The 27,297-nt window shown below is 39.9% G+C and overlaps 1 protein-coding gene across 1 annotated transcript in view; it reads left to right on the plus strand.

Annotated features, from left to right (window-relative positions):
* EEPD1 (endonuclease/exonuclease/phosphatase family domain containing 1) overlaps positions 1-27,297 on the plus strand; it is an 891,467-nt gene that overhangs the window by 820,966 nt on the left and 43,204 nt on the right. Inside the window, exon 4 of the mRNA XM_044065031.1 lies at positions 5,779-5,913. Coding sequence (XP_043920966.1) covers positions 5,779-5,913 — 135 coding nt within the window. The remainder of the gene's footprint in view (positions 1-5,778; positions 5,914-27,297) is intronic.

Raw genomic sequence — 27,297 nt, forward strand, 5'->3', positions numbered from 1 at the left:
CCAAACTATACAGAGTAGGCTACCACCCAGTGCCACTAGATGGAAAATCCACTGACCTTTTGAGGTAAAAACTGCTTGCTAGAGTGTAAAAATACGCTACTTTATACAAGAGAGAGATAATGAATTTATTTTTCCAAAATAAGCATAATGAAAGGCAAATAATTCAAGACATAAACAGCAGTGTAGAAAGGGAGGGGCTTATACAGCTCAATTTACAGAAAGGGTGGGCAGCTTAAAATCAAGTTAACAAAGCACATCAAGGAATTTAAGGGTGTCAGGTGGGAAAAATAACTATCAGGGGGTCATTAACAATTCTTGTAGTTTTTGCAGGCTTGGAATCTTATCAAAAAAGACAAAGACCCAGAAATTTCCAGTATATTTAAGTATCACTCAAGAAACAAATTAACCAATGAAAAAAATGTGAAATGTGCAGACTAGATAATTTAAGTGTCTATCTTCCACATAGAGCAAAAACACGAGGCCAAGCAGATTTCTTAAAACAGAAAACAAAATGGAGCATGTAAAACAGAAAGCAGCTCTATCGAGTTTACTATACTAGGTAAACCCATAGGGAAGATCCAGACAGTTCTTGATTAGATGCTGTTCAATCTCTGATGGGAGCTGCAGGTGTAGGAGTGTGCTGTTAGATAACATAGTTTGACACCCAGGCTGTTCCTTGTGCAAGGTCTAAGAGCCATGTACAGCTGTCTCCAGCATATGCCTCCCCAATGTTTTATCTGATAACCCTTCTAATATTTCCTACTGTTATCTGTCCATAGGTGCCTTTTTCCTGTAAACCTCCTTTCCCTCTGCAATTATTAATATAGTCTATATTCCCATGATTGTTTGATATTTTTCTTAAACTTTTCTTGCACCTGATCTCATGCAATGCTTGCTTAACCATGTAACGCCTTTACCCATTGTATTTATTTTCTACTGATCATGTATATTTACTGTAACTTGTGTGGTATTACTTAAATTTTTGATTCTTTAGCACTTGTTCTGAATGTGCTTCTCACCTAGGAGTGTGACTTCTTGTAGTAAGCATACCTCTCAACTGTCCTGAATTACTCAGTTTCTACCGGTTTTGGGGTCCAAATAATGGGGTGCCACAACTCCCAAGTGGCACCCCTTTATTTCCGATTTATTCTCAATTTGTTTTTTATTTTTTTTTAATTTTCGCACTTCATGAGCTGATGTCATCATGTGCATGATGACGTCAGCTCCACCAGCCTGTCAGAATGCTCGCACACGTATTTAGCACATATTTCAGCGCTGGTTCAAATACTTTTGCGAGCGGCAAGTCACCAGAGCCAGAAAGGCTGGATTTATTTAGCTTGAATTAGAAAGCATTTCTCTGGCTGTGGATTTTATTTAGATGATGCTCCGCTCACTGTGGATTTTATGAAGCAAAGACACTAGCTATATTTATTTTGCTGGCTGGATGTGGAGTTTATTTAGAAGACACTCGCTGTTTCTGGATGTACTCAGAAGTAAGGGGTGATTAAAATAAAATAAAAAAGAATGTCAACAATTTCAAATCTTCTCTGCATTAACCCAGACATCCTTGAGGTTCCTTAGCTTAAATAACATAACACATAAACACACTACTTGAGAGATGTACATTCAACTTTGCTTACATATAAAGGTTACTTTTTTTCCACTTAACGGCCATAACATTGCAGAACTCAGCTGTGTAACCAATGACAAACACTGCAATGCATCGTTATTTGTTCCTAATGTGACTGTCACTTTAATCTGTAGATATTCAAAAAAGTAATAAAATAAATCTTTTTTTCCAAGTATATATAACATTGTAATGCATTAAACAGTCATTGTCACCTCCATTAATGAGTGACTAATATCTTGATAACACCAAGGTTCTAATTTTCAGAGATGTTCATATGTAGGAAGCTCACATTAAACAACTCTTGACAGTCTGTTCTAAATAAAATGTGCTCAAAAGAACTTCAAAAGGGGTAATGTCCCCACAGAAAAGACCAAACTTTGAAATACTAAAACCAATTTCATATAAAGAGGAAGATGAGTGACAACTAATGAAATAACTTATTTTTATACTAATGCCTTTTTTCAAATGGCAGACCAATTTTCTTTTTTGGAAAACAAGATTTCTTCTGACTAGAAGAGGAAGACATCAAAGATAAAACAGGAAAGGTCATGCTTGTGATTTCATCCTACATAATCATGTCATAATTAATGCTTTCAGTTTCCCAGATGTCAAAACTGTGATATTTTTCACTAAAATCTGATAATCTCCAGGACAAACTATTCTCTTAAGTAAGAAAAATCATCTGTTCACTACTTGTCACAGAAACAAAGACAGTTATATATATGATACATTATTGTACAACTTACTAAAGTGTTTCATATATAGTAACACACTTTTCTGCAATATTTTCATGTTAGGTCAGATGATGTTTTATCTGCTAAAATAATAAGACATTTGTCATTTTTCTGTTCTTTTTTCAGGCTATTACAAAATGCATAACGTGTGTGTGTGTGTGTGTGTGTGTGTGTGTGTGTGTGTGTGTGTGTGTGTGTGTGTGTGTGTGTGTGTGTGTGTGTGTGTGTGTGTGTTTTTTATGCTAAGAGGTTGAGAGCTGTGGTGAGAAATGAATTCACTAAATGATAGCCATTAAGTTTTCAGTCTTCCTATTTTTCAGGAAGCTGCCGATTTGGCATAGTGGTATGTTGCTCTGACTGTAGTGCAGTGGGTCCAGGGCTCAAGATTTGCTAGTGAAATGCATGGTGGTAACACATTTTATTCTAGCAGCTTTACAAAATTATACAAGCAATGTTTAAAATGTATCCCTGGTATTTGACCTTTTGCCCCCCCCCCCAAAAAATGAAATTGAAAATAAGTGCGAGAAGCTGTGCAAGATGCTTATGGCTTACACTACTGTCATTCTATTTATAGTGTGAATATGGAAGTAGTCTTTTATGATGGAAATGTTCTGAATTGGGCAGTTTTGTCATTATTGGTTCATGTATTTTGTTTCATTGCCTACAGTATAGCCTACTGGAAAAATGTTGTATACAAGGAATATAATTTAATAAAGTCAGGAAGGTGTATCAAAGAAAAGAACACATGTATGTTTCTTGTTTTGTTTGCAAGGGGCCAATGATTTGAAAACAGCCCAAAGGTAATCTTTTTATCCTCCACAGGCCAGATGTATTTTTTTTGGATGTGGTATAGGTTTCAATGCTGTTTCAATTAATGTGAGTTTCAATGGCAGAGAAGTTTTAATGCCAAGTCTGTTTTCATTGTGAGACAGTATTGTTTTGTTTACCAGATGTCTATTAGTGTTTGTGCATTGTTGTGCTGTAAAATGTAAAAATAAAATACGAATAATCATTGTAGAAGTAAAGCAGTATGCACACATTAGTGTTTATGGTAAATGGGGCGAAAGCCAAGTAATGGGACACTGGAATGGCTGCAGGGGGACTCTGGTGCCATATTTTGGTTGTCTGTTCTTCAGTTTGCATTTGAAAGTTGGTATCCCACAATTCCATTGGAGTGGATGGGGTTACACAATTATGTATGCAAATTAGATGTTAATCAGTGTACAGATTTGTACCTATTTTCCATGGGCCTTGTCCAGATTTTTGATGTTTCCAGGTTGAGAGGTATGGTAGTAAGGTATAATTTGTTTCTACTATAGTTATGTCTGACATCTGCATTTTTTCTGTTGCCTTCAATGTTATGAATCTTAATTGTTTTTTTGTGTCCCTGTTGACCCAGGTAGTTGTTGAAAAAAAATGTTTCAGAACCAGTTCACATATCAATTAACAATCAAACATAGCAACATACCAAACATGTGTAACACCAACGTAATATTTGCTCATTGCCTGTTTTAAGGGGTTGGCTAAAACTGTGCCATGAGCTAATTCTGCCCTGTGTTGGGGTTAAGGGTAGTGAACTATCTCCTTCAACCTCTCCCTGGGAAGAGGATTGTAAAGATTCTTGAAGTCCTTGTTTCAGAAAAAGATAAGGAAAAATACTCTCCTTTCCCTATGTCTTCCCTCTTAATGAAGTCTCCCTTATGACAGTTTTCATACTGTATTTATCCATGACTAAGGCATCAGATTTGGTATATGCCTACTTAAGCTAGCTTGGCTCAGTCTCTCCTCATTTAAAGTAATGTAAATCAATCCATTTTAATTGACATCTTTTTGAGCGATGTCCTCTTTGAACATGCTTTCCAGGCTCATTTCAGAGATCATCAAAAGAAGAAGCGTGGCTAGACCACAGTTCAGTCTATACATAGTGCCCTTGATTTCCTTTTGTCCATTTAGATCTGTTTGAATATTAATCTCCTTCATAAGATAAAAAAGTCCACAATCATTAGACAGCATTGCAACTCCATTAATTTATCCTTGTAGTCTTCCAAAACAGTAGATGTCTCTGCTAGTGTCATTGACACAATCCTGACCATCCCACTGAATTGCCTACTTGGAGAGCCATCATCATGGATTGGTGAGTTTTAGACATGATCTCAGATGGCTTTGGCTTAAAGCTGTTAGTTCCTCTCCTAGAAAGAACTTTGCTAATTCACAGGTGTACTTCCAGAGCTCCTATAACTGGTACAGACTACCCCTGAAAAAAGATCTATAGCTTTTTCCTCCTTGAGAAATGGACAGAGGGTTCTATCCCCATGTCTTTCCTGTTATTAATTTGACACAAAGGCTTTATTCTTATTGTGGAGATGAATAGAGAGTTCCTTTTCTACCAAATTCTTCTAAGAAAGAGTAGGGTTCTACTTGCTACTGTGACCTTCAGTGACTTCAGTGAGTAAATCATGTACTGTATGTCTGGTTTCTGATGTTGACTCTCTGGAGGGTCAAAACTACCTGCTGACCATCAGTCTGTCAATATCATTCCTGTAGAGTGATAAGCACTCATGAGGGAGTTGCTGAGACAGCCATCAAGCTTTTTTTCTGGTTAGGATCCTAACCACACAATCCACTGACTGTCATGAAGGTTTGCTGTGCCTTGTGTGTGTACCTTCATATTCCCACCCTTGCTCATAAAGACTACCACATGGACACCACTTATTTGATAGAGGCAAATATATACCCAATCCCAGCACCAGCTATGTACACCTCTCTTCAGTACATATCAGCATTGCAGGGGGCGTGACAACATCCCTGTTCCCAAAATGGGCAAGCTGGCATCAGCCGTTCACTCCAGTTAATCAATCTCAAGCCAAAGCTGTGATTGCTTTATCAAAGAAAGTCATAGAACAGCTGTTTACACAAAGATTTATTTATTTATTAACTGATTAGCTGGACTAGTCCAGGGAACTTTTCAGCATGACCCTGGCCACATAGGCACCATCAGTAGACAGCAGTATATAGATTTTAAATTTTTGCAAAACAGTTAATAAGTTTCAGACCAGAGAAACAAACCCATTAATAAAAATAAATGTAGAACAATGAAATGAATGCAAACATTTTTTGCAGAATAAAAAGTAGCTTAAGAAAAAAACTTCCTTTTGTATATATATTCTTGTGTTATGCCCAGATAATCTAAATTATGGCATGTTCTGCAGAGGGAGAATATAACCTTTGAGCCATAACTTGTTGTTTTACAATCAATGCCTTCTAACAGATCCTATATATATTTTTTGGATTTGTTATGTGATGAAGGTACACTTGCTACCAGTTTGAGGATGTTGTATGTATGGTACATGATACTGTGTTACAGTTTCAAGCAGAAGGTTATGAATTGATGTAAATGCTGTTCTTTGCTTGCAGGGATTTGCCTATGTTGGTTTCTTGTGGGACACAAGTGCTGGAGTTGAACTGAAAGATGTCACCTTACTGGAGAATCAACAGAACAACGGAAATGGAAAGCTGGCATATCCACGTCCTTATCTTAGCCATTTCAAGGTACTGGTACATCATGTTTATTACAATTGGTAGGAACACTGGTGGGCTGCTTACCAGGTCCATATACTTTTATGTAGCAGGCTGCTGATTCTAACATGTATAAACAGTAGAATTCCATTCCGGAAGTCCTTCTATGATGGCTCACACAGTGACCATTCCATGACAACACACAGACATACAGACACACACAAAATATATTGTTTGTAGGTTGCCGTTCTGTGTCTAAGAGCCATCAGAAATGTAGAAGAAAGTTGTGTCATGCTAATATGTTTGTCAGTCATCAAGACTGTTTTACACAAAACATGCTGAATCCCATTTAAGAACGTTTTGAAAGGAAATATGCAAGGTATCATTTGAATGCATGAAACTTGCAAATACAAGTGCAGCAACTACGATTATTAAAGAGCAAAAGGTATGGTATGTATGAAATAAAGTCAAGACTGCCATACCTTGGAAAATTTCCCTTACTGTTAGGTACGGCAACACATAGTTAAACAAGAGGCAGGTATATGGGTATGCTGAAGGGTCATACCTCTCAACTGTCCTGGATTTGCTGGAAAATACTGCACGTACACTAAAATAACAGGTTACCATAAAACTTTAGTAGTTTTAGTTCATACAGTTAATGATCTTTGGTTGTTGTGCCTGAAGCTGTAAAGCGGGCTCATGAGTGTCTACTATTTTCCACCTGAAATCTTTGTCACTTTTAAAAAAAACAGTGTTGTATTTTTGGTGTGAGATCAGAAATATTTTAAAATGACATCCCCAGTAAGAGCCAGACTCACAGATTATAACATGGTCCACCCTGATTCATGTGACTGTATAAACAGACATTAGCAAATTGCATTCCTTCAAACCCAACAAGCCAAATGCTACTAAAGAAGTTGTTTTGCCCAAAAGCAAACAATCAGAAATCACTGCAAAACTTGATGCTGTTTTTCTGTGAAATGCAGTGATCGCAGAATTGACTATAGCCCCACAAAAAAGCTTGTTTTGCTTATTTTCCCAGTTGTTATTATTATTATTATTATTATTATTATTATTATTATTTCAATGATGATGTAAGTGGCCCTGTCTTCAGGTCAGAATATTCTTTGGAGGAGTACTTATTGAATGAAGATTCTAAGAACTGACAGACCTGCTGTCCCAATGGCATACAACAACCAGAACATGTCTACTAAAGCATTTCCATAACGGCCAGCTTCCTGACACAGATAAATGGACCCCTGACTGTGGTCCCAGCAAGCCATGTTCATTTAGCTAGTCTGGTTGCTGGATGTGCTTACTGAATGGGATGGCAGTAAGCAGTTGATGTTGTACTGACTATCCAATGGGAAGGTCATTGGCTCCACTCACTATGTGATGGCTGCCAAAGGGTTGTCTCATGGTGCAGCATCTGGCAAGAGCTGAAAATGAGTATTGTGGCCTGGCAAGATGTCCCTGCTGACAATGGAGCTGGAAATGATGTCTGAAGGAACACATCTTTGGTATATGCTCCAGTCCCTGTAACAACAGGGAGGGGACTTATGGTGTACTCTGGAATACTTATCCTGTGCAGGAATAATGCCTTCCTATTATAGACTTTCATATTGTTGACTGTCACCCAGTATTGCTAGAAATCAAAGACTAAGGACTTCATTAAAGAAAATCTTCACTGAAGAGAGGGGAATCCTTCCCCCATGGAGTAACATGGGGTAATTGTTGTGACAAGATAAGGAAAATGAATGGTGACTGGTCTTGAGAGGGGATGATGTCTGGGCAGTTCAGTGGCCAAATATAAACAAAAACATTTAAATTGTTTTTAAAAAGCTGTGTTAGAAAGGTAGATCAAACAGAAAATGAGGCTTATGTTTTGCCATTTTCGAAAAGGAATTTACAGCCATGTTTACCTTACTGTAGTTTTCAAGTTGTTCTGCAGACTGAAATAGATAAGCATATACCATAAAGCTTTACTTGCTGTTAATAGAAGTCCATGTCAAGATTCTAAACTTTGGGCGATAAGTAATGTCAGAAAGTTTTTCCAGTCATAAAAACAAGCACAAAGTCATGATAACATCAGGATAGCGTTTCTCTCTCCAAATAAAGATTTGGCTTGGCAAATTAAATTGAATGCAGATGCCACTCCTGAGATCAACAATTATATCTCAATTACTCCTGTTCTTAAGCTTAAATGTAATGGGTTAGCCATTCGAATTGTGTAATTGTGGGTGTATTCTTTTTTTATTCTGTTTAAACCTTTGCTTGTATGGGACTGTTGTTTTTTTCTGATGAAAGTCTGTTCTCTTAGGAACAAAAGCACTGAAAGTTATATTTAGTTTGCTGGGAGGGGAAGGCAGCAAAAGTCAAGTGGGATAAGCTGATCCTTTCAGTAGAAGAAGGTGGTTTGGGATTACTAGATTTGAAGGGGTATTTGAGAGCTACACAGTTAAGGCTCCTATACATAGCCCAAGCAGTAAGCAATAATGGAAAAGGATGATGACAAAACTGGGGGAAGCTCAAGAAATGAGACACTGAGATTTTGGATGCAGATCCTTAAGGTGACTAACAATAACCTTATAGGATATTATCTTCATAAAGTAGCAGAAAGTATTCTTAGAACTAAGCCAACACGAGAATGGAAAAAGGAGATTCTGCTAATAGGGGTGACTGTAATTAGGGATACAGACAATAGGCAAGAGGAGGGCTAGAATTTACTGGAGAAAGCTGGCAAAAGAACCAAGGTACTGTGAGCAAATAATCAGAGAGGGAAAAGTAGTAGAATGGGATGAGGCCAATTATTATTTGGCTTGCAGACTAGAGATCATCTTTCCTATCAAGGATTAAAATTAGAATATAGGCAAAGAGAAAGAAATGGGGGGATCCTAAGTGAAAGACCAGCACTGGTATAGTTTTTGATAGAATCTAGAACATGATATGCTGTTAAAAAAGGGATAATTAGTAGACCATGTAAAATTTTGCATGATAACTATAAGAATAAATCAGAGGAGGTTGGAAAGGATTGGGAAGAGAGACTGGATAAGTAATTCACAAAGAAAAAATGGGGCATGTATGTTGTTGTTGTTTGTCTTTTGGCTTTTCCTGGTTAGGGGTCGCCACAGCGGAACTCCGGTCCACTAATGATTGGCAGTTGTTTTTTATGGTGTCGAGTTGCCAGCCCAACGCCCAACCTTCAACGAAGGCATGCCCATTCAACGCATGTCTTTCGAACGCCCACATAACCACGTGGAGGACATGCAGACTCCACACAGAAAGCACTCCCAACCCAAGCTGAGAATCAAATGTGAGAGCCTCTTGCTGTGAGGCAACAACACTACCGCTACACCACCGCTGTCTCCCAAATATGCAACACAGTTTAGAAGATTTAGTGTCTTTGCTTGGAAGTGTTTATGTAGGTATTTTTATACCCCAAGTAGACTCCATAACCTTTTTCTTCAGGTAGATAGCAAATGTTGGAGGTGTTATGGGAAAGAAAGAGGTAATTGGGAACATATTTTTGGAAGTATAATGAGTTGGCAGACTTTAAAAATTTCCTGTAGACGACTCTGTTAGAAATACTGGGTGAGCAAACTGTTATAACTAAGGAAATAGTTTTTTGAGCTAACTGTACTAGAGGTAGTGAATATAGTAACATAAATAAAAGTACTAGATACTGGATCTTTCGAACAGGGTAGAAAAATTTTAATTGTGGGAGCAATAAATGCAAAATACTGTTTTGGAGGAGGAATGGGGTTTAAAAGAAGGCAGGACTTGAATGAGCTTTGTAATGTTTGACTGACATTGGCTGGATTATAAGTGATGTATAATGATTGCAACTAAAAGTATATCAATATAGTTTGTTTTCATGTTTATAAATGTATGATTGCCTATGTCATAAGTGATAATTTAATAAAAATATTTCTTGTTTAAAAAAGTTATATTTAGAGTGCCTTCTGGTCTTTTTGATGAAGTCGGACTGTAAAGCATGAGTTAAGGCTAGTGAGCATCCTATAGTTCTATATTTGATTCTGTGAGTCTCTGTTTGCATGTTTTGTGAATCTAAGTTAGTGTCAGTGCAGTGGTACTGAGGGTGAAATCATGACTGTGACCTTTATGTCCTAAGTTGACTAGCAGCCTAGGCATTGGAGGAACCAATGACAGCAAAGGGAGATGATGAGGTAATGCCTGCTCACCTCTTCTATTGGTAGGTGATGAGGTAATCCCTGCTCATCTCATCAACTGGTAGGTGATAAGGTAATGCCTGCTCATCTTGTATGAGGGAAGGGTATAGGAATGTACCAGATACATACGTTCATAAGTACTTACTAGTCTAATGATCCATGAGGATCTTTTGAAGCCCAGCCATACATTCCCTTGAGGTTTTAGCCCTTATATTTTATGTATGAATTACCCAGAGATGAGCAGGACATTTATATGTTGCCCCTATCCATCAGGTACAAGGGTGGTAAACCATGGGTGAATTTGCAGTTACCCATCCATTCATCCAGATTACTTTTGAATAGTGTAAGAGAGGTACTTTGCTTTATGTGGAGAGGAAGACAATGTCAAAGAAGCGGTAATCTCTGTGATACATCCTATCCTCCAACATGTTCTGTTTATGTTACAAAGGAGATTTAGAGCAGGGATTTATTCCCTCATTGGACTTGCAAATGAACAGTAGATCTTGAAAGCATAGGGTCTGTTGATGCTCTTCATGTAAGGCAGAGATCACCCCTCAGTAGCCTGCATGACACCTAGAGGAGGGGCAATGCTTTGAGATGATCTGCATAGATTTTATGAGTTAGACCCTTGATTTTCTTAGTAAAAAAGCACTGTAGGCATTCAAGTTGTCAAATGTCTTTTCAGGATATAAAATTAATGAAGATAAAACAAATCCCACAGCCATAAATTATGTACCCACACATGACTTGGTTCACAATTCCCATATTTTATGGGGACATGATAAGATGAAATATTTAGGAGTATGGATTAAAAAAGCTTGTGTTGTGGCAGATAAGGATATGTGGGAAGAGAATAAATAAAATGTAATGAAGGGCGGCCACAGTGGTGCAGCGGTTAGCATTGCCACCTCACAGCAAGAGGTTCTCCGGTTCGATCCTCGGCTGGGGCGCCTTCTGTGTGGAGTCTGCATGTCCTCCCTGTTTCCTCCAGGTGCTCCAGTTTCCTCCCAAAGACATGCTGTAGGTGGATTGGATACTCTAAATTGACCCTAGGTGTACAAGCGTATGTGTGCCTTCTGTGGAAGGTTGGGCGCCGGGCTGGCAACTCGACACTGTAAAACTCCCCTGCCAATCATGAGCAGACAGGTGATCTGCTGTGATAACCCCTAACTGGGAAAAGCTGAAAGAAGAAGAAGACTAAATAAAACATAATGCAAAAGCTCAGAAACTGGAAGCTTTTGTTTGTGGGTATGGATAGTAAGATGCAAGCAATGAAATTGTTTTTATTCTTATATACAGATCAGGCATCAACCGGAGGAACAATAATTAATGAAGAGTTGAAGGAATTTATCTGGGAGATAAAAGGGGCAAGACTTAGGGATGAGTTGATCCTCCCAGTAGAACATGGTGGTTTGGGGTTATCTGATTTAAAGGAATATTTTAGGCGTATATGCATAATGGAAAGGAATGATGATGAAGTGGGGTGTTCAAGAAATAAGGAGAGAGAGTAGGATTTTAAATGCAGATTCTTAAAGAGAATAATAACCACCATACAGAATATTATATTCATAAAGTAGCAGAAACTAAGCCAACATGGGAATGGAGAAAGGAGATTTTGCTAATAAGGATGACTGCAAATAGGGGTACAGAAAATGTGTGAGAGGGGGCTGGAATTTACTGGGGAAAATTAGCAAAGGGTTCAAGGTACTGGAAGCAAATAGGGAAAATAACAGGGGATATGACCAAGAAGTTTAGACTGCATGCTAAAAACTGCCTTCCCTACCAGAAATTGCTATAATAATATAGGAAGAAGAAAGGGACAGAGGAGCCCTAAGTGAAGCACCTGCTCTGGCAAAGTTTTTAGTTGATTCTAGAACAAAAGCTGCTGATAAAAAGTGGATAATTAGCAGGGCATGTAAAATATTGCATGACAAGTGTAAGAATCAATCAGAGGAGGTTAGAAAAGATTGGGAAAAGAGACTGGAAAAGCAATTTACAAGTGGACAATGGGAGGACATATTATGGCTCCGGAGGGTTAGGATTTTTGCTTGAAAGTGTTTGCTTAGATATTTTTATACATTAATCCTTTACACATTTTTCTCTTATTATCAACAGTGGAACCTATGCCACATTTTATAAGATTTTTTCTTTTAATAAAAACCCTCAAACATTAAACAAAACACACACCAGAACACCCCCATAACTTGTTAACTTAATACATATACACATAACTATGTATGTCTTTAAATAATGATGTTTATCCCTCTTAACAGGAACATTTGTGCTAGACAACTACTAAGACAGGCCTTAATTAACTTGAAACTGAGGTTATCCATGCTAAGATGCATGTTTTTGCCTGTGCTTCTACTTACATTAATTGGTGACTGTTCTTTTTTTATCTTTATCCCCATGTGAAAACAACTTGAATACTTTGAGAAGTCAGTAATATTTAGCCCTGTGTTCTGTATTTTATTTAGTATCATCTTGTCTCCATTGAAATATAAGAGAAAAAAGAAAAATGCAGTTCTTTGCTGAAAAGCTGAAACATTTATTGCTAAAAGAAAACTTTCCATTATATTTCGTGTTCTCGTGTTTACTTGTTTCCACTTAAAATTGGTTACTGGATTAAGCCAAGGGTCTTAATCCAGACATTCACCTATGCAAAAAGTAAGAAAAAGCATATCAGCTCTACATATATTCTGATCTGTGTACTTTTACTCCCCATCCTCCACCTCAGTAACCCAAGATTACGGCCTATTAACTTAAACATGCCTTTTATCTAGCTTTTCTTCTCTTTTTGCACTGTAATGCCTATAATTCTTAATACCAAACGAGAAGAGGAAGAAGGAAAAATGGCATCCATTTACTTTAGTAACTTTATCACATACAAAAACAACTAAAATACTTTACTATAAAGTGTGCAATTTATATTGTGAAAAGTTTCATAGAAATGCTGTTAAGAACAGAAATGTGTTACTTACAGTTACCTTTTTCCTTCCTCTTCCCCACCACTCAGAGTCCTTCTAAACATTAATGACATAAATGTAACACAGCAGAAGCACACTATTTCCACTTATTCCTGCACAACCACATTTCACAAGTACAAGTCATGCTTTTCCGCCTCACATTTATTCACTAATCTCTGTGCTGCTCATCTTCTTCCTGTTTATCTCCATCTCCCAGCTCCAAATTCCAGTTCAAATCAAAAGTACTCCTGGTTCTTCTGGTCATCTTTTGTGCTTTTCTCTGTCTGTCAAGCATTTTACTTTGGAACAGTAGAAAAGGTTTCACTAACAAAGTCTGTCTATGCTTTATTACCAGAAGAATGAGAACGATCTTCTCCTTCTGCTTGATGGCTCACTTTGTGTTGGAAGAAATTTTACAGTTCCTCATTAGCTTGTTCTGCATCAACAAATGACTTTGATCCTCCAGGGAAAAATATTCTGAAGATACCTTTGTACAGTAGTTTAAATCTCACACCTGCCTCTCAATGTTGCTCCTTCTTGAGTCTCTGGTACATCAGAAAATCTCAAATTTTCTGTATATGGTCTGTCCTCTAATTTTACCATTTTTGAAACATCTCTTCTTGAGCAGTCTCATACTCAGACAGCCTTTCCTTCAATTTGACCTCTGATTTTTGTATTTTTATCAGCTCATATGAATAGTTGTTTAATGCTTCTTTTTTTACAGACTTTTGTTATTTGAGTTGATTGATATACCCCTTCAGTGTTTTGTTTAATTATCTCTGAGCACACTTGATTTATTTTTCCTCTAGATTACGGGAAGTCATGTCTTACTCTAGAGCTGGAGCTTGAACTGCCCTTTGCTGAACAGCTGCAGGATTATTCCCAGTCAGTCTTTTCTCTTCACCTTTTCTACTTGATTTCCTTTCAGGTGCTCTTAGTTTCTTCTTTGTTGGCATCCAGGCAGTAAATGAACTTAATCTTTATCAGAAATGTAATCTATGCTTAATAGGAGTCTTAAGATCTTACTTCAACCAGCCTAACCTTAATTTCAGCAATAAGTCATTGCATAAAGAGGTTATACCTATTTATTTGTTTTTATTTGTTTGTTTGTTAACAAAGTAAGGGCACAGGTCCACAAGGTCTGTTTTCAGGCACTGCCTGAGCCAAAACACAAATGCATAAGTAAAGGTGTTTACAGGTCTGCAGTTGCACTGAAATAAACTTAATTATACATAACAAATTTGAAACTGAAATCCAATTAAATATACATAATAATGACAAACTACATTTCTGAAAATGCTACATTTCTCTTAAAATACATCTTTTCTTTGAAGAAATAGTCAAGGTAAATAGATTAAGGTACAGAACGAGTCTGTGTTTGTGTCTCCAAGTCGCATTAAGCATGGTATGCAGTTGTAACATTTGGGTGTCCTTTGTGTTGATTGCTTAGCAAAGTAGTCACCAATGATTTTTTTTTCAGCATCCATGAGGTCCTTACTGACCTTTTCTAAAGTACCACATAATATGCAACTTCCTGTAGATGTGTTTTAGTTCATTTAATGATAATATATACCCCCTTATGCTAGACCAGTGATTTCACAGAAAATATAGTGATTCTTAGGCAGTGGGGTAGTAGTAGTAGAAATTCTAGTATTAGAAAGCCAAAACCATATATGAGGTAATAACAGGTTGGGAAGGGGTTATTACAATAGCTGCAGCACATAGCCATTAGAATGTAGATATAGAACTAGGGAGAGAAGATGGAGAGTTTATAATGTCAGATGTTGTGGAGACTCGGTCCTAAGGTGGAAAGTGTCTTTTCGTTAGTCACAGTTTATTGCAGCATACAGCATGACTGTACTGAGAGCATTGGTAAGAACACAGATTATTAGTATGAGTGACTCTGAAGACCCCAGTTGACAAGAAAGAGACACTATGTAAAGATGTAGAACCTTAAAAGAGCAAAGCGCAGACTAGAACTTTCCTCTTAACAGGAATAAGCAGTTAGTTTGTCTTACTGAGAGCTGCACAATGATGCTTCCTCCTGCCGAAAAGGAAGAGAAGCCAGATATTCAGATTTTGCAGCTTTTCTAGCTGATAGAATTTAAGCCTGTATAACTTTACCCAAATAATCAACTCGCCTACTAGACCCTCTAAGGACAGCTCCTCTGGTAGCACTCTCAACTGGATACTAGTTTCTCTCCCCCACATTATCTCTAATAGGGGTACCCTACCCGACTCTCTTAGTGATCATCTCCCCACCTTCGCTCATCATTCACCCTCCTCCCTATATCTATCTCATGATTACATCTCTACTCACTCTCTGAAAATTTTCAACCCTCAAATCTTCTCTGAATCTCTAAAACACATAAACTGGAACCCTCTAAAAACCCTCCCTCTGGATAATGCTGTTACTTACTTCAATACTACATTCATTAACCTGTTAAATAACTTTGCTCCCACCAGAACTAAAAGAGTTAAATGCAATACTGTCCCTTGGATAACCAAAGAAACTATAACCCCCATGCATCTCCAAGACAAAGCATGGAAACATTACCAGAAATATAAAACTCCCACCTCCCTGACTGAATACAAGCGACTTCATAATAAAGTCAAACACATTGCCACTGAACAAAAATCCTACTACTCCATACTTCAAAATAACCATAAAACCAACCCCAAAAAGTTTTGGAATAGTATCTCTACCCTCCTCCATCCTGGTTAAAAAAAGACAACCCTTGCCCAGATCCTAATGTCTCTGATCTTTCCTTAGCTACCCAATTTAACTCCTTGTTCATAGACTCAATAGCCAAACTCACCACATCTTTTCCAAACAATGTGCTAGCTTCATCTCCACCTGTCTCCCCCAACTCCTCCTCCTCAAGCACCAAAACTTCTCAACTCCCCCCTTTACTTTCAAACCTATTCCTGTCTGCATCGTAAAACCTCGTACAAAAATTGAAATCATGTTCAAATGCTCCTGATGACCTTCCATCTAACTTCCTCAAACTAGTTGCCAATGGCATAGCCTTCCCCTTCTCCATCCTAATAAATCAGTCAATTCAAAAAGCTTATGTACCTCTACTATGGAAAAAAGCCTTTATTATTTCCCTTCACAAAGGAGGCAACAACACTGACATCTCTAATTTCTGTCCAATTGCCGTCTTATCCCCTATCTCTAAAATTCTAGAAAAATGTATTTATCTACAACTGCTACCATACCTCTTAGACAACCATCTGCTAACCTCCACACAACATGGATTTAGACCTGGACACAGCACCACCACTGCTCTCCTCTCCTTCCTCGAAACTGTCAATAATACAAGCGACTTCAGCAGTATTGTATCTACCCTCCTCCTTGACTTATGTAAGGCTTTTGATACTGTTTTGCACAATCTTATATTGTCCAAATTCTCTCATCTCAATCTATCCTCCTCCTCTATCAACTGGTTCTCCAGTTACCTCTCTGACAGGCAACAAGCCATCAAGAGGAAAAACTGCACATCCTCCTTCCTTAATACTCAAACAGGTGTACCGCAGAGTTCTATATTAGGTCCTTTACTATTTAACATATTCATAAATGACTTCCATAAGTGTATTCCAAACGCTAACCTTGTCCAGTATGCAAATGACTCTATGATCATCTACTCTGCCGAATCCCTCCCGAAACTCTTGACATTAACTCAAGAAGCCTTCTCTTCTACTGAGTGCTGGATGTTAAATAGTCACCTAGAACTCAATGCATCTAAATCCAAAATCATGATATTTATCCCTTCAAAATGTGTCAAAATAGACAATAACTCTTTCTCTGTAAGTAGCCAATACAAGGCCTCTGTCGAAATTGTCCCCCATATAAAGCTTCTAGGTATCCTTATTGATGAACAATTAAAATTTGATATTCACCTACAAAATAATATTAAAAAAAAAACACCAAAAACTAGGTATGCTTTATTGCCACAACCATTATCTTACTCCCTCAACTAAGCATATCCTCTCTACCATCTACCTCATTCCCTCCCTCCTGTATAGAGCCCCTCTCCTTACTGATCTATAAATCCTCTATAAAGACAAAATTATCTTCCTGCTATAACAAGATTGCAAAGTTTGCTAACGCATCCAAATCCTCCATCTACCACTGCAAAACACTTCACAAATTAAATTGGCTAGAACTGCCTATCTTTCCTACATCCAACTAACTAATGCACATAAACTCATCTTCAAACCCTTTGTCTGCCCTTCCTGTGTCCCCACTCTCAAAATGCATCAGCCTGATAGAATACTCAGGTCTAACAATCAGAACCTGCTCAATGTGCACAAACCTGCATGAACTCCAGGCAAACTTCTATTATCCTTCTCTCTAGCATGCCTTTTGAATTCCCTTCCACCACATATTCGTACCACCAACAATCACTCCACCGTTAGGACCTTGCTCCATTCCCACCTCTCATCTCACTTGGAATGCTGCTGCTCTCACCCCACCTGACTTCCCTCTACTTCAGCCCTATTTCCCTATCCCCCATTTCTCTCAACTTAATCGTAATACTGATCTCCACTATTCTTATCCACCTTTTCTCTTTAGATGTTATTCACTCCCTACTATTTCTTACACTCGCAAGACTTGTAACCCTGAATTGCCTTGTTTCTCTAAAATTCTTAAATATGGCTTGTGAGGCTCATGCCTACACTGTTTTATACCATGCGTAATGTACTTTTGTTGTGGATACTGCCTTTGGATACTCTGCCAGAGCACGTTACACCATGATTTTTGTTTTTATATATATTTTGTTTTACTTTCATTGCATACTGTAATTTCTTAAACTGTGTAGCAGCTTGTGTGTACATGTTAATTTTCAATTGTATAACTGTATAAGGACCTTTTCTCCTTGCGCCTCCATTAAAAATGGACTCTTTTCAGCCCAATGGACTATCCCAGTAAACAACCTGTAAATAAAATAAATAAATAAAATATATATTGTTTTCTGACGTAGGAGTGGGAAAAGCATATCATACTCAGTTTTTGAATAAAAAACACCTTTGGCCCCTTTTGATTGGGCTTCTGTAATGAGATGTGTACATTATGCTGCGGCACGTCTTTGGTAGCTTGTGTAGTGTATTATTCCAGGTATTTATGTGGTCTGTGAAATAGAACAGTTATGGTAAATTCCAGGTACCTTGCTTTGAGAGTGCTGTTTTAATGGGACTTCACTTAGAGTGATTGATTATAATATACCAGTGAACAGAATACACAGCAGCCTAGATGTCATCCCAAATAAAATAACCTTAAACTTTTTAAACTCAGAAATAAGAGTGCTACCACTTTGTTTAAAATATGCTATTAACATGTGAGCTTCATATCCAGGACAAATCAGTTACTGATTACAGTGAAGTCTAGGTTACATTTAAGCAGTAGTGTATACCTTCATAGACAATAGGATACAGTGAGGATCAGGATAGATCATGTATGAACATAGTGAATAATAGCAGTCTCAGTGCCAAGCCCTGAGCTCCAGGTAACGCAGGTGTTGTTGTAAGGGTATAGTTGACGCCGACTGCCATAAACCAATGAAATTATTATTATTTTTCAGTGGTGTCCAGCAGAAAAATTCTGCAGCAACATTATATTAACATTGTATATACAAAATGTAATGTGTAATAGAAGTTAATCAAAACAATTTCATAGACTGGTACCTGGAAAAACATCCTGATCTAACAGAGAAATGTTCAGTGAGAAGCAGGTCACAGTGTTGTGCACCAAATGCTTTGCACTAACCTACAGTCAGGGTTGCTAAGGGAACCATATTTGGTTGCAGTTACTAAGGACAAGACAATTAATACACTGCACCCTACTATGAATCTGTTCTGTTGTCATGTTCCTACACAGTTTGTTTTGTTTGTTTGTTCTTGACTAATTTTATATCATTGCTGGCTGACTTCAGAGTTCTGCACTGTTATTTTTGCTTCACTGTAGTTTTTCAGATCTCTGCTGAAGGTGTTGGTTTTCCCCTACCCATCCTCCCTATTCCTGTGTTGTTGTTGTTTAAATTTGGAGGCTTTTGCAGTTGCCCACCCCCACTGTATATTTGATCTGGGACACTCCCCCCAGTCCCATCTCTTTACCTCATTCTACCTAATAGACTCCTTCTGCACTTGTTTTTAGTCAATTTTAATTTAATTGCATTTTTAAACTGTTTGGTCTAACATTGCTACATACTCAAGTGTGCTAGCTTGCACTGCATTTGAATTGTTTTTACTGCTGTTTTAGCTACTTTTCTGTATATAAAAAAAATCTAAGCCTGTTTCCTACCTTTCCTGTAACTAGTGTAGACCAGATTCAGATTTGCTGTATCCAGAACTGTATGTAAGCTTCTGAGCCCCCCAAGCTTTCTGTGTTGGAGGGAAGCCTTCTAGCTTATTAGTGGGAGTGGTAAGCACTGGGTAACTTATCTACCACATAAGGTGTGGTTCTGACCCAGAAATTATTGGCCGTTTGGGCAGTTTTTCCATCTCTCTCAACTTTCTGATTTAAAATACCGCATTTGCACTTGTTTCCCCCCTTTCCTGTAACTAGTTTAGTCCGGATACAGATTCTTAGTTTTAGCACTTGAATTTGCTTATTCATGATCAGCACTTGTTCAGAACTTGTAAGCACTAAATAACCTACTAATTACTACAGCACTCAACCTTCCTCATTACCTACAGTTTTGGTACTTACTTTCCTCACTTGCTTAGAGAAAAACAGCTCTTGTACTCACTTTCCTCACTTATTTAGAGGAAAATAGTTTTTTATTTAGGCATGTCCAAGGGTCAGCTCCCAGTGTTCTCTCCTGTCTATCTGATGAATCTGGGCATCTTGGGACAATGTAGAAATTGCCACCTGTACACAGACAACCCTCTCCTCCCACCACCCAACACTACAACCTGTGAGAGATGCATTTATCTAGCCAAACTGGAGGTAAAGATCTCTCCAGCCAAGACTGAACTTGACAGTCAAGAGGAGAAGGTAAACACACATCACACCACACTCATCACATAGTCTCACTAAATCTACACTACCAAAATCCACACATAGAAACACAAGGGATCCAGTATTTGTCTGCCTGGGACGACATGATCGACAGTCCACGATGCTTTGCCAGAGATGGCCTGCACCTGTTGCCCTTAGGATTCCGGATACTGGCTAAGGCTCTTGCCACCCCTATAGTGCCTTTTTTAGGCAAGGTTCAAATGACAAATTCACCACCATAACAGGTACAAGCAAGCAAAATCTGAGGGTAATGCTACTCAATGCTAGAAGTCTAAACCTCAAAATGCACTCACTCGAGGCACTCCTTAAAATGGAGAACATTGACATCTGTGCAGTGACAGAGACCTGGTTCAAAGCTCCAGAGAGCACCCCTGCATTACCAGGCTTCAATTCATACCACACCTTTCGGCCACCTAACCCAGAAATAAGCACTAAAGGTGGAGGCGTGTCCATATTCATTAAGGATATCCACACCTCCAGGCTAGTTGCACAGCATAATGCATCCGAGATTATCCAAGTGCAGCTAACTCTGGGCAAGACCATCCAAATTGTAGCTTGCTACAGACCCCCCACCATGCCCCAGGATTCACACTCCTCATTTCTTGATACACTGGAAAGTATTAGGGTACAACCCAATACCCTAATAATGGGCAATTTCAACTACCCCACCATTAACTGGGAAAACTACTCATGTACCAACTCTTTTGCTCAACGTTTTCTAGAATTCATAAATTCCAACGCCTTGGATCAACTTATTCACACCACCACCAGGGGCAGCAATATCCTAGACCTGGTCATTACCAACATGAGAAACCGGTGTTCCACACCAGAGGTCAGTTCCTCGTTGGTCAGATCCGACCACAAGCTAATCAGCCTAAACATCCACATCCCACCCCCAATTAGGGAAACCATCGTAGAAAACTTCTCCAAAGCCAACTTCACACTTCTTAAGACAGAAGTGGCAAACTTCATGACACCCATGCAGATGGACAATAGAGGTATGACTGCTGAATCCTACACAAATGCACTTTATAAGCACTTACACGAGTGCATGGATCATGCTATCCCTAATAGAACCAAGATGTTATCCTCCAAAAAAAGGAAGCCAATCTGGTGGTCCTCTGCCATAAACAAACTCTACAACAGAAGAAAGAAACTGTTGCAAAAAAGAGTAAAATCCCATGACTGGAGGAACTCCCTGGTCAACCTCATTAAGAAGCTGAGATCCCTCATAAAATCCTCCAAAGCTAGTTACGAAAACAAAATTGCCACTGACTCTAAAGACAACCACAAAGCATTCTATAGCGATGTCAAGAATCTAAATGGGAACACTCAGATCTGCTGTGAGTTATAGCACAATGGCACTAAATATACAGAACCAACTGATATTGCCAACATCCTAGCAGATAGGTTCAATGCTAACTTTACCCCCCTCTCACCCCCTAGAAGGCCCATCTCTATACCAGAAGAATGCAAAGTTCCTATAATCACGGCTGCACAGGTAAAAAACACACTCTCCAAAGCCAAGAACACAGCATCCATGGGACCTGACAGTATCCCAGGCTGCGTTCAACATGAACTGCAGAATGAACTGGCACCCTACCTAAGTACCATGTTCAATCATAGCCTCACCTCAGGCTTTGTACCCACTGAATGGCGCACCACGATGGTTATCCCACTCCACAAAGGGGGAGCCACAACGGACCCCAGGAACTACTGCCCCATTAGCCTGACGAGCCTGATCTGCAAGGCCATGGAACGTATCATCGTGAAACTCATAAACAAAGACATTGGTAATCTCCAAACTGTGGACCTTACCCAGTTTTGATTTGTAAAAGGCAGATCATGTCTCTTAAACCTGATTGACTTCTTTGAAGCAGTCACCAAAGCCATAGATGAGGGTAAAATGGTTCACACAGCTTATCTAGATCTCGCCAAGGCTTTCGACACCATCCCCCACTCTGGAATTATAGATAAGCTCACTAAACTAGGTATAAACCCCTATGTCACAACATGGGTTGCCAACTGGCTCACGGATAGAACCCACACTGTGAAAGTAGCGGATTCAAAATCCGACATCAGACCAGTGACAATTGGAGTACCACAGGGTTCAGTCCTGGGTCCTCTCCTGTTTGGTATCTACTTCTCTGAAGTGCAGGCCAACACAGAAGGTCTTTATTAACAAAGTTTGCAGATGACTGCAAACTAGGAGCCATAATCGAAACTCCTAATGATGTGGACAAACTACAAAAGGGCCTCACTGAGACAGATACCTGGTGTCAAAGCCATGGCCTGAAGCTCAATGCCAAAAAGTGAATTGTCATCCCCTTTGGTAAAAACTCTGTACCCATGACCTACCACATAGCTGGTAGCCTACTTAATACCGAAAATGTGATAAGAGACCTTGGGACAGAGGTGGACAGTAGTCTCTCCTTTGATAATTACATCGCCACAGTGGTCAGGAAATCCTTCTACATGGCTCATCTCATCACAAAAGGATTCTCATCCAGAAAAAAAGAGGTCATTGTTCCCCTCTACTCATCACTCATTAGACCCATTATAGAGTACAACGCCCCTTTTGGTATGTACCTCACAAGACATCTACAGCAACTGGAAGGACCACAGAAATACCTCACACAGAGGATTACTGGCCTCAAACAGATGCCCTATGCAGACCGTCTCAAAAAACTACAGCTTTACTCCATCCCTACTCAGGGGCGATCTCTGCCTAACATACAAAGCTATGTCAAACCCAGAGCTGTTGGACGTGCTCCACTTAAAGAAATCCCAATCCCTCCGAGCTACACGCTCTAGGGACCTAAACCTTGTCACCACAATAAACAGAACATGCTGGAGGGATAGATTCCTGTCCCAGAGACTTCTCATACCCTGGAACAGACTACCTATCTATGTCAAACAGAGCTCCTCATTAGCACTCTTCAATAAAAATCTTGATGATTGGATGGAAAATGGGAAATTCACCCCGGGGATCATTTCTGTGGATCTGCGGGCACAGGAAAATAATTTTCTTGGGTGGCGAAAGCCAGGGTACATTTTTTGGCTAGGCTTGTATGGGCCCTAGGGCCGATAGCCTAGTACCTACCTATGAACCTATGAACCTATAAAAACATTTGTGGAGGCTCAATAATAATCTGCTCAAGCAACACAGACCTCCAAAGCAGAAATGCAAGCAACCTCCACCCCCCCCAACACAACCCAAATGCACACATAGCCCACAGACTCAGTGTGCCACTCAACCACAGCCAATAAGGCAAAACAAAGTACCCAACACACTAGTCATAGGTGACTTTATAATCAGTCACACTGATGTCCCACTCACCAGGCTAAACAAGGAGAAGGTTACTGTCAGCTGCCTGTCAGGTGCCAGGATCCACCACATAACCTATGCACTCAGGTCACTCCACAACAAGTACAAATACAATTCTGTCTATGTCCATGTTGGTGTGAACAACCTGAGACGTACCTCCCTGGACTACATGAAAAGAGACATGGAAGAGCTCTCCAATCTTGTAGCCCAGGCAGGTATGACCCTAGCCCTGAGTAGCATTCTGCCATCACCCATAAGGATACCGCAGTACAAGGACAAAATGATTGACTTCAACAGTTGGCTAAGCTTCTGGTGTCATTCTAAGGGGTCCAGTATCTGTCTGTCTGGGACGACATGGTCGACAGACCAAAATGCTTTGCCAGAAATGGCCTGCACCTGTCACCCATGGGATTCCAGATACTGGCTAAGGTTCTTGCCGCCCCTATAGTGCCTTTTTTAGGCAAGGTTCAAATGACAAATTCACCACCGTAACAGGAGCAGGCAAGCAGAAACTGAGGGTGATGCTCCTCAATGCTAGAAGTCTAAATCTCAAAATGCACTCACTTGAGGCACTCCTTAAAATGGAGAACATCGATATCTGTGCAGTGACTGAAACCTGGTTCAAGGCTCCAGAGAGCACCCCTGCAATACCAGGCTGTAACTCATACCACACTTTTCGGTCATGTAACCTGGACCGGAACACCAAAGGTGGAGGAGTGTCCATATTCATTAAGGATATCCACACCTCCAGGCTAGTTGCTCAGCATAATGCATCCGAGGTTATCCAAGTGCAACTAACTCTGGGCAAAACTGCTATCCAAATTATAGCTTGCTACAGATCCCCCACCATGCCCCAGGATTCCCACTCCTCTTTTCTTGATGTACTGGAAAATGTTAGGGTTCAACCAAACACCCAAATAATGGGCGATTTCAACTACCCCACCCTTAACTGGGAAAACTACTCATGTACCAACTCCTTCGCTCAACGCTTTCTGGAATTCATAAACTCCAATACCCTGGATCAACTTATCCACACCCCCACCAGGGGCAGCAATATCCTAGATCTAGTCATTACCAACATGAGTGACCGGTGTTCCACACCTGAAGTCAACGCCTCATTGGTCCGATCTGACCATAAGCTAATCACCCTAGATATCCACATCCTGCCCCCACCCCCCATTAAGGAAACCACAGTAAAAAAATTCTCCAAAGCCAACTTCATGCTTCTTAAGACAGAAGTGGTGAACTTCATGACACCCATGCAGATGGACAATACAGTTACAACTACTGAATCCTACACAATTCCACTTTATAAGCAGTTACACAAGTGCTATCCCAAACAGAACCAGGATGCTATCCTCCAAAAAAAGGAAGCCAATCTGGTGGTCCCCTGCCATAAACAAACTGTACAACAGAAGGAAGAAACTGTTGCAAAAGAGAGTAAAATGCCATGAGTGGAGGAACTCCCTGGTCAGCCTCAGTAAGAAGCTGTGATCCCTGATAAAATCCTTCAAAGCTAGTTACGAAAACAAAATCGCCACTGATTCTAAAGACAACCACAAAACATTCTATAGCTATGTCAAGAATCTCAATGGCAATACTCAGATCTGCTCTGAGTTACAGCACAATGGCACTAAATATACAGACCCAACTGATATTGCCAACATCCTGACAGATAGGTTCAGTGCTAACTTTACCCCTCTCTCACCCCCTAAAGGGCCCATCTGTATACCGGAAGAATGCAAAGTTCCTGTAATCACGGCTGCACAGGTAAAAACCACACTCTCCAAAGCCAAGATCACATCATCCATGGGACCAGACAACATCCCAGGTTGCGATCTACATGAACTACAGAATGAACTGGCACCCCACCTAAGTACCATGTTCAATCATAGCCTCACCTCAGGCTTTGTGCCCACTGAATGGCGCACAGCAACGGTTATCCCACTCCACAAGGGGGGAGCCACCACGGACCCCGGGAACTACCGCCCCATTAGCCTGACGAGCCTGGTCTGCAAGGCCACAGAAAGTATCATTATGGAACTTATAAACAAAGACATTGGTAATCTCCAAACTCTGGACACCACCCAGTTCGGGTTTGTAAAAGGCAGATCATGTCTCCTAAACCTGATAGACTTCTTTGAAGCAGTCACCAAAGCCGTAGGCGAGGGTAAGGTGGTTCACACAGCCTATCTAGATCTTGCCAAGGCTTTCGACACCATCCCTCACTCTGGAATTATAGATAAACTCACTAAACTAGGTATAAATCCCAATGTCACAAGATGGGTTGTCAACTGGCTCACTGACAGAACCCACACTGTGAAAGTAGCAGACTCCAAATCCGACTTCAGACCAGTGACAAGTGGAGTACCACAGGGTTCAGTCCTGGGTCCTCTCCTGTTTGGTATCTACTTCTCTGAAGTACAGGCTAACACAGAAGTTCTTTGGCTAACAATGTTCACAGATGACTGCAAATTTGGAGCCATAATCAAAACATCCTAACAATGTGGACATCCTACAAAAGGGCCTCACTGAGACAGATGCCTGGTGTCAAAGCCATGGCCTCAAGCTCAATGCCAAAAAAGTGCATTGTCATCCCCTTTGGTAAAAAATCTGTACACATGAACTACAACATAGGCGATAGTATACTTAACACCGAAAGTGTGATAAGAGACCTAGGGACACAGGTAGACAGTAGTCTCTCCTTTGATAATCACATCGCCACAGTAGTCAGGAAATCCTTCTGCGTGGCACACCTCATCACAAAAGGTTTCTCATCCAGAAAAAAAGAGGTCATTGTTCCCCTCTACTCATCACTCATTAGACCCATTATAGAGTACAACGCCCCTTTTGGTATGTACCTCACAAGACATCTACAACAACTGGAACGGATGCAGAAATACCTCACAAGGAGGATTACCGGCCTCAACAGATACCCTTTGCAGACCGTCTCAAAAAAACTCCAGCTTTACTCCGTCGCATATCGCCTACTCAGAGGTGATCTCTGCCTAACATACAAAGCTATGTCAAACCCAGAGCTGTTGGACATGCTCCACTTAAAGAAATCCCAATACACGCTCTAGGGACCTAAACCTTGTCACCACAATAAACAGAACATGCCAGAGGGATAGATTCCTGTCCCAGAGACTTCCCATACTCTGGAATAAACTACCTATCTGTATCAAACAAAGCTCCTCATTAGCACTCTTCAAGAAAAATCGTGGTGATTGGATGGGAAATAGGAAATTCACCCCGGGGATCACTTCTGTGGCTCTGCTCAACAGTGGCACAGGAAAATAATTTTCTTGGGTGGCAAAAGCCAGGGTACCTTTTTGGCTGGGCTTGTATAGGCCCTAGGGCCGATAGCCTAGTACCTACCTATGAACCTATGAACCTATGAAGGAAGTGTTTTATTTGCTAAGCTGTTAGTGTTTCAAGATCTTGGATAAGAGTGTCAAAAATTATAGGGGATCATAGTTTTGAGGGTAAGTGTGGTCAGTACCCTTAGGCACAGGGATTACATAGGTAACTACCAGGCAATCAGGAAAAGTCCCATTTTCAATACAGAAGGTGAATTTATGAGTAGTAGAGGATGACGCTGCTGGGTAATGTAACTTCAGAGCTCCAGGATGCTTCCGAGTGGAGACTGACAGTCCATTACCATGAAGGTGCTTCAGTTGTCCTGTATACTGGATAGTCGGCTAAAAGAGAAAGGCAGGTAGTCAGGAAAGCAGTGTTAAGGGTTGATCTTAGGGTGCTGTCATTATGGGGCAGGAGGATTGAAAAATGAGGACAATGTAGTTACAACAAGAGAATTATTAATATTTGCATGCCTGTCAGTAAGGAGCTGCATTAGTGCATCTGTCATTTCCATTGATGTGACACATATTGCGCTAAGAAATCTCTTGG

Source organism: Protopterus annectens, chromosome 3.part0, assembly GCF_019279795.1.
Source record: "Protopterus annectens isolate FY-2018-M chromosome 3.part0, PAN1.0, whole genome shotgun sequence".
NCBI classification, from domain to species: domain Eukaryota; kingdom Metazoa; phylum Chordata; order Ceratodontiformes; family Protopteridae; genus Protopterus; species Protopterus annectens.